We start from the raw sequence: 9,109 nt of genomic DNA, 5'->3' as shown, positions 1-9,109 counted from the left end.
TGACATGAGACAAAGTATATGTAAACTGCTGTACGAAAAGTGAATTTGCTCTGTAAATCTTCACCCAAATCACAATAAAAAAAAAAGAAAAATTCCATAATTATATTTGAAAAGCAGTGAAATACTTGCTGATGTTGACATACTGCCTACAATTTACCACAAAGCCCACACTGTTGAAGACATCATCTCATATTACAATTGCTCTAAAAATGGTCTCAAAATATGTATCTTAAAGAAAATAATTTGTGGAAGACTAACAACAGTAGTCAGAAAAATTATTTTAAAAAGGTTTTCCAAGAGTATTTGCCCATTTTTGATCTTGAAAAGCTTACTGGAAAAGCTGTTAAGTTGGTAGCTTTTCATAGACTTTCATGACAGAACTGCTGGGAAAGGGGTGGATGAACAGGCAGATTAGTATCTTGTCTAATAAAAACCAATTATAATATAAATTCCTTGGTTATTATATGGAAAAAGAATCATGAGTTTTACTGATCTCTTGCAACCTTGGTGTTATCATAAAAACTTTAAACAGGTATGTCAGACCACTAAGATGACTTACTAAGCTTATTTCATTACTGCACACAATTTAAAAAGCAAAATGCAAACAGAAATCTCATTACAGCGAAGGTATCAAAATGCTAATATTTTTGACAAGTTTTGCTTTTTGTCACCCACTGTTCAGTAATGCTCACAGATAATGGGAGTAGATACAACTGTTTAAATTTTAAACATAAGAACGCTATGGTTTCCACAGAGGTATTTTGTGCCTTTCTAAGTGTCGGCTTTTCAAAGCTGGAATTCAACAAAGCAACTGTGGATGAGCAGGATTACTACAGAAACAAGTAATGCAAACAATTCAATACTGTAATCAGTACTAGCAATGAGTTCTAAATCCAGACAATGCCATAGCATACATTTTCTAGGTTTAAAGAAAATGATTTTTAGATGTAAAAAATGCTATCACATGGCATACATTCCCATTATGGGGTACCAGTATTTATTTGAGTGTTGGTAGATGCTAGATTCTTCTCAGATCAGATTTTAGGTCTATTAGCAATAATGCCTTCTTCCAGTGACTTTGAAAACTTTGAGTGAAAAAACCAAAAACCAAACTCACTGCCACTGAGTCAAGTCTGACTCATAGCGACCTCCTTTGGGTTTCCGAGCAATAAATCTTTACGGAAGTAGATTGCTCAGTCTTCCTGCCATGGAGTGGCTGGTGGGTTTGAACTGCCAGCCTCTGGTTAGTAGTCAAATGCCTTAGGCACCACACCACCACAGCTCCTACAAATGGCATAAAATAAAAATATATCTAAAGAAAGTGAAATACTAAACAAAAGCAAGTGGAGCTGATGCTAACAAAAAGACTTTAGAAAACGGTCACTATACCTATATATCTATAGCTATATATACGTAGCTATAGATACAGACACACACATACACAGCTTTCCTTCCCAGTGAAAGAAAGAAATGCCCAGAGCAGTGAGGGAGATGTAGTAAATTAAAAATAGTAAGAGATTCTGTAAGTGGCTCACTGACAAAGTAAAATCCTGCTTACAAGGCTGTTCTTGGGTAACCTACAAAACTTAAAAGACCACAACACATTTCCCAGGGTTAAATAAGATGATAAAAGATCCATAACTTGCGCATTTACAGTTCTCAGTACTCTGAACTTTATATTCAATATCTATCATGTGACAGGCCTCCCAACAAGTGTAGGAGGCAGGTTTCATTGTCTTTCATTCTACAGCAGGGCACTTAATTTACTTTACTGGGATCAGACAGTTATGGCAGAGCTGAGGCTCTAATATGAATCTGTATGACTCTGATGCTAACCACTGTACTGCAGTATCTTGCTAACATACTCTCTCAGGTCTTAAGCATTCATGTAAGAACTCTAGTTCAGATTGTGCTCAACAATGATCCACAACTGTGTTACACTGTACTGATGACAGATTTTGGTTTCTGAACCAAAAACCTGGTGGTGTAGTGCCTAAGGCATTTGACTGCTAACCAGAAGGCTGGCAGTTCAAATCTACTACACACTCCTTGGAAGGAAGATTGGGCAATCTACTTCTGTAGTCATACCGCCTCAGAAACCCAAGGAGGGGTTGCTATGAGTGGATTCTACTCGACAGCAATGAGTTTGGTTTGGGGTGGGTTTTTTTTTTTTTTTAATATATTTTAAAAGGTTACCACCACTGGAATCTAACAGCATGTCCTCTTATGGAACCTTTCATGACTTCTTTCACTCAATCCAACGTTAATGACTCATCCATTCCATTAAAATCCTAAGGCAGTCTGGTATAACAGTGTATCAAGAAAACCAGTTTCAGGTTCCAAATCTATTGATTATGCCTTTTAGATAAGTCACTTAACCACGTGAGCCTATTTTTTAATATCTAAAATGAGGAGCTAGACTGATGGCTGTGTGCTAGAACATTACCATCTACCATAATGGAGCACCCACTGTGTGCTCTACAATGTTTCGTAAATGAGGATCCACCCATGTATATGCAAACTGCAGCTCTCCCAATTTGAGGCTGGCAGTGAAACTCCTGATTTTTTTTGTTCCCCCTCTCAAAGTGAAGGTTAAATAAGTAAATAACCACACATAATGGGGACTTGAGAGAGGGTTCTAATGGATGAATTTATAAGTTTTTTTATATTAACTTAAGTATTTTCTACCGAAGTGGATACTCTTTTAATAAGCATGTGTACATGCCTGTGGCTATGGGAAGAAATGGAAGAAGGCAAAAAGCTCCCACTTAATGGCAGGTGACTGTTTAAATGTGCAGTACAGGTCTGGATTTTTTTCACTCAAAGGTATTTTGATGACCAAGTATATGGAAGAGCTGCTTCAAATCCTATTACTCAGTTTGATTTCACAGACAGAAAAATATCCTTTGCCATGAGCACTGGTCATCATAAAACACCAGAGATTTGGGGGAGAGGAAAATAAATCTCATGCCCTACCAATTCCAATTGCATATACTCCTGTCAGCCTTCCCAATCAGGGTTCTGTGAGAGAACAAAGCCTTAATCCTCTATGGCATCTACTTCTTTCGTATGCATCTAGAATTATATGGACTATGTAAAATCCTTAGGAAAACCGCTTTCTGTGTTCTGGTGCTCAGAAGAGAAACTCCAGATGAGGTCATCAGTTTGCCAGCATTTAACAGCTGCTTACCACTGCAGACAGGTGAGGTGATGTTGTACAGAAAAGGATAAAACTGCATACAGCGAATCAATTTCAGGCTGCTTTCACACTCTGGACATTTGGTACTTAATTTCAAAGCCTGCCTAAAGGCCTCAAGTGCCCCACTGATATTCTTCAGAGCAAGGTAAGCATTTCCCAGGCTCAAAAAGGTCAGGGGCTACAAAGAAGAAAAAACAAAAGAGCAAAAGTATTAATGGATTAATATTTTCTCTGAGTTAACAAAACGCTTAAAAGTATATGTCTTTGGCTTCTCTTAGTTTACCCATAAAGGTTTATGGCTAACAATCCACTGAATCTAACATATGTAAGTTTATTTATTTATTTTTTATCTTTCATTAAGGTATAAAGAACATAAAGTGTCCAAAGTACACTAGTCTCAATGATAAAGTTCAGTGAATTTTTATATATGTGTGTATTATCTGTATAACCACCATCTACTTCAAGAGGTGGGAGCTCTGGTAGCATAGTGCCTAAGGCACTTGACTGCTAACCAGAAGGCTGGTGGTTCAAACCCACCAGCCACTCCTCAGAAGGAAGGTTGGGCAATCTACTTCCATAGAGATACCACCTCGGAAACCCAAGGAGGGGTCACTATGAGTCGGGGCCAACTTGATGGCACATAACAACAACAACAACAACTTCAATAGATAAACATTTAAAAAGTTGCCAGTACCCCAGAAGGTTCCCTCAGCTAACCTAACCCCAACCCTGAGGGTAACCACTATTGTGCCTGTTTTAAAATTTCAAATAAATGGAATCAAACAACATGTTCTTTTATGTATCCTTTTATGATTTCTTTTACTCAATACATCTACAATTCACCCAGGTTTTTGTGTGCATCAGTAATTCATTCTTTTTAACTGATATACAATGTTCCATTGTCTGAATATACCACAGTTTGTTCATCCATTCTCCTACTGCTAGAAGTTTTACTTCTAGTTTTTGGCTATTACATACAGAGCTTCTACAACAATGCTGTAAGTGACGTACTCATTTTACTTGGGTATACACTTAGTAGTGGGTCAGAAGGTACGTGTATACAGTAAAACCTGTGAAAGCAAGAACCTGTCAGAGAAGGGAAACTCAAATATTTTCCAGAACAGAGAACAGAAAAGTGGTTAAGACTGCACCATGTCCAACGCAGAAAACTTGTGAGACCCGGAAATACAAGGCAGTCTCATCAAGTTCCAGGTCTCACAAGTGTTTCACTGTACAGTATCTCATTTTAGTGACACAGCCACATAGTTTTCCAAAGTGGAAATTTATACTCCCACTACCAAATATAAGAATTCATTGACTTCATATTGTTAGTCTTTTTAATTTTAGCTATTTTCGTGGGCTGAAGTAGAATCTCACTGTGGTTTTAACCTGCATTCCCCTGATGAGTAATGATGTTGAGCATTTTTTCACGTGTTCATTGGCCATTTGGATAGCCTCCTTTCTGAAGTGACTGTTCTTTTCTCCATCTTAAAAAACTAAAAGAAACTCTTTCTTATTGATTTGAGGGACTTTATATATACTAGATACGGGTCCTTTGTTGAAAACATTTATCACAAATATCTTCTAGTCTGTGATTTGCCTTTTTACTTTCTTAATGGTATATATATATATACATATATATTTTGTTTTGAACTTTTCATTCATAGTACTTTTTGAAATTTTCACCTACTATAAGGTTGTGAAGGAGCTCTGGTGGCATAGTGCTTAAGGAGTGTGACTGCCAATCAGAAGGCTAGCAGTTCAAACCCACCAACCACTCCTTGGAAGGAAGACCAGGCAATTTACTTCCGTAGAGATACTGCCTTGGAAACTCAAGGAGGGGTCGCTATGAGTCGAACTGACTTGACGGCAGTGAGTTTTTTTTTTTTTTTTTTTAAATAATGTCATGAAGAATTTCTTCCATGTTTTCATTAAGAAGCTTTTCTGTTTTACCTTACACATTTCAGTATATTATCTAAACAGCAACAACAACAAAAAACCTCCAACTCACTGCTGTCAAGTCAGATCTGACTAACAGCGATTCCTCCTTGGGTTTCCATGGCGGTATCACTACAGAAGCAGATCACCCAATCTTCCTTCCAAGGAGTGGCTGGTGGCTGTGAACCTCAAATTAATTCTGTGTATGATAGTGTGAGGTAGGGGTTAAGGTTTATTTCTTTCTCCACAGAGATATCCAATTACTCTAACACTACTTGTTGAAAAAAATTGTCCCCACTGAAGTATAGGTTCACCTTTGTCATAAATCAGGTGACCTATACGTGGGGACATATTTCTGTAGTCTCTGTTGTGTTCAACTGATCTACTTGTGTATCCTTGTGCCAATATCATATATTACAGTAACTCTTCATATCTGGTCATAAAAGCCTTTGAACTATGGGGATCCTCTCCCGCCAAAGTTTTTGGCTGTTCTAGGAGTCCCTGTATGGTACCAACAGTTAACACACTTGGCCGCTAACTGAGAAGTTGGAGGTCTGAGTGCACCCACAGGTGCTCTGGAAAAAGGTCTGGTGATCTATGTCTGAAAAAATAGACCCTGAGGACCTAGGGAGCACAGCTCTACTCCGACACACTGTGGTTCTCATGAGTGGGAACTGACTCAGTGGCAACTGTTTTTTTTTTACTTTTTTGGCTAGGTCCATATCTACATATATTCTAGAATAACCTTATCAATTAACATACACACATACATGCAATTACTAGGATTTTTATTGAGATTGCACTGAATATATAAATGAAATTGGAGAGAACTTACATCTTAATAATACTGAAATAGTCTAGTTCACAACCATGGGTATATATGTCCACTTCTTTAGGTTTTCTTTCTTTACCAACAGTTTGTAATTCACTATAAAAAAAATATCCTACACTTGTCCTTTTCAATTTATTCCTAGAGATAACTATTGTTTCCCCAATGCTATTGTAAATGTTAGTTTTGTATTCTATTTTCCAATTGTTTGTTGAGATTTTTCGTAAGTAGCCTGAAGTATTCCATTTGGGTCATTTTAACTGAAATTCATCTGTGCTTATTATTTTTGTATTTGCTTGTGTGCAAACCATTTGTCCTACACTAATTTCATCACTGAGAATATTTAAAACTATCTAAAAACATTTTATTCTCAAATCACACAATATATTCCTATGAAAGCAATACCTATGATTTATCCACCAGCTTGCTCTTAACTAGGGCTGTGAGGTTGTCAGAAATGTTTCACTGTAACCAAGACAAAGTGTACAAAGTATCCCAAATTAAAGAGGCTTAATCTAAATAGTTACAATTAAAGTGTTATTTAGTGGTTCACACTAGATACCTTAGATTTCAAAAGTACCTTTATATTTTGCATAAGGAAACAAAGTGTTACAATCATTCCTATGACCAGATTAATGGTTGTGCAAATATCTTGTGGTGAGATAAACAGATACAAAAGATAAATATTCATCAATTCACAGAAAATAATTATTGTGTGCTTACTATGCTCCAAATACTGCTTTAGATACTAGGGATACAACAGAAAATAAAATGGACAAATTCCTGCCCTCATGGACATTACATGCTAGCGTGGATGAAGACAGATAATAACTGATTAAGTAAAATAAATAATGTGCTGGTAAGTGAAACGTGTGGAAGAAAATAAATCAAGGAGACAAGTAAGCATACTAGAAGTGCTGCCAGTTTAAGGATAGTAGTAAGGAAGAACTCCCTGAGAAGGTGACATCTGTAAAAGCCTTTAAGGAGGCGAATCTTGACGGTCAATCTTGGTGGGGGAAGGATTACAAGTAGAGGGAATAGAAAGTGCAGTGGTCCTAAAGTGGGAGTAGGCCTGGTCTGTTCAAGGAGCTGCAAGGAGGCAAGTGAGGCCTGAACAAGATGAGCAATGGAATGACCTCATGGAGATGGGGTAAGAAAAGTAACAAGGTCACCTTCTCCACCACTGAAACTTTGTCTTTTACTCTGAGTTATGTGGCTAGCTGTTGCAGGGATATGAACAGATGGATGACAAGATCTGACATTTTATAAGGATCTCTCTGGTTGTTCCTTTTATAAGGATACTCTCTGTGAAGAGAGTATAGGGGGACAAAGGCAGAAGAAGTTAGAAAAAAGGCTATCAAAATAATGCAGACAAAAGATAATGGTGCCTTGGATCAGACAGCAGTGGAGATGATAATAAATAATGAAATTCTGGATGTATCTGGAAAACAGAATCAGCAAAACTAGCGAATGTGTTGAATTTATCATGGAAGAAGGAAAAAAAAATGTATGGAGGATAGCTCCAAGTTTTTTGTCCTGAGCTAACTCAAAGGATGAATTACTGTTTATTGCAATGGGAGGGACAAGTTTGGAACAATGTTAGGTGACTTGGTTTTGGCCATTAGTTTTAGAGTGCTCTTTAAACATCCAACAGGACGTTTCAAGTAAGCTGTCAAATAAAAGTGTTGAGTTCAGTGCAAAGGTGTGAAGGTGATTCAACAGGGATAAGATAATCTTTTCAAGATACGGTGCCAGAACAACTAGACAGTCATGTTGAAAAGAATGAACTTTGATCTCTACCTCATCATAAAGAAAGTTTAATTTGGAATGTATCATAGACCTAAAGTACAACCTAAAACATCTAGAAAACAACACAGAAGATCTTTGTATATTTGAAAAGACAACTATTTAAAAACCCAACAACAGAAAAAAAAAGTAGAACTAATATTTTCAAGCTTCCTGTGAGAACAACTTTAAATCTAACAAAAGGAATCACAAAGGAAAAAGACTGACAAATTCAAGAGTTTAAAATAAAAAGGCAATTTAAGGGAAAATATTTTTAAGAAATGGCAGATAGTTAAAGACTCTATTATACAAGAAAGAGTTTGTTAAAAAACAAAACAAACAAAAAAACCCCTAACTTCTCACAAAAAGAGTAAAAATGCATGTATGAACTTTCACTTAAAAGACAAATTTATATTGCAACAGAGGTTGCAGGGCAGTAAATTGCAAAGTGTGGCTTTTCTAGCCACAGTCATTGTAAACTCCGTGGTGGAATGTGCCATGGGCAACTAAGTAGCTCCTGATTATTAAAGTTATCCACGTGGGGTATTTCTGTCGCGAGCAGCAGGAAGCAATTTTCTGGGCAGTTCACTCTCTCTCAGGTATGTGGAATTCTGGTGTTGGGCTTGGTTGGTTTTGCCATTCTGCCAGGCTTAAACTGAGCCCTTCTAGAAGCAGAGAGGGGGAAGTATCTCTTCCTGCTGGCTGAGGAAGATGAGTGACTAAGAGTCTGACCTGTTACTGAAAGAGAGATACCCGGCTGAGAGACGGCAGCAGTGGCACCAAGAAGCATGAGACAGAGAGGCAGACTTATCTGGCCACAGAGGCAGAGACCAGCCCCAAATGCCAAGGGCCACAGAGACAGAGACGTGTCTAAGGGCACGGCAGAGGGAAGATTGTCCTGACCAATGAAGTGAATCCTAAGTGCATTCCTGAATCTGAGTTGTAGCCTGTTGATTCCCTAATAAACCTCATAATCTGTGAGTGGTGTCTGTGAGTTCTGTGTGGCCACTGCAAAGAATTGTGGAGCCCAGCAGAGAAGTAGTGAGTGCCGAGGGAGGGACGGTTGGTGTCAGGGTTTGTGAAAGAGCTGGAGGGAGGCAGCATGTCTGGCCTGCAGGAATAGGCCATGGGCTGCTGAGAGTGATTCTGTCCTCCTCTTGTGGGGTTAGAGGAATCAGAAGATGCTGCCTCCTTAACGCTTTAGCAGAGGTGAACTTTTTTATTTTAATAAATATTAATTCAGAAGGAGTGTAACGTTGGTTAAAGAATGTAAGCTCTTGGGATTGTCAAATGATACAGCCACTGTGGAAAACAGTGTAGCAATTCCTTCAAAAGTTGGAATTAGAAATACCATTTGA

The 9,109-nt window shown here is 37.9% G+C and overlaps 1 protein-coding gene across 1 annotated transcript in view; it reads right to left on the bottom strand.

Moving 5' to 3' along the window:
- The window catches only part of TTC17 (tetratricopeptide repeat domain 17), a 152,426-nt gene that overhangs the window by 65,224 nt on the left and 78,093 nt on the right, over window positions 1-9,109 (bottom strand). Inside the window, exon 16 of the mRNA XM_007946512.2 lies at window positions 3,191-3,377. Coding sequence (XP_007944703.1) covers window positions 3,191-3,377 — 187 coding nt within the window. The remainder of the gene's footprint in view (window positions 1-3,190; window positions 3,378-9,109) is intronic.

Source organism: Orycteropus afer, unplaced genomic scaffold (assembly GCF_000298275.1).
Source record: "Orycteropus afer afer isolate SDZICR_OR568_19922 unplaced genomic scaffold, OryAfe1.0 scaffold00165, whole genome shotgun sequence".
Lineage (NCBI taxonomy): Eukaryota > Metazoa > Chordata > Mammalia > Tubulidentata > Orycteropodidae > Orycteropus > Orycteropus afer.
This window is presented reverse-complemented; position numbering and strand designations above follow the sequence as displayed.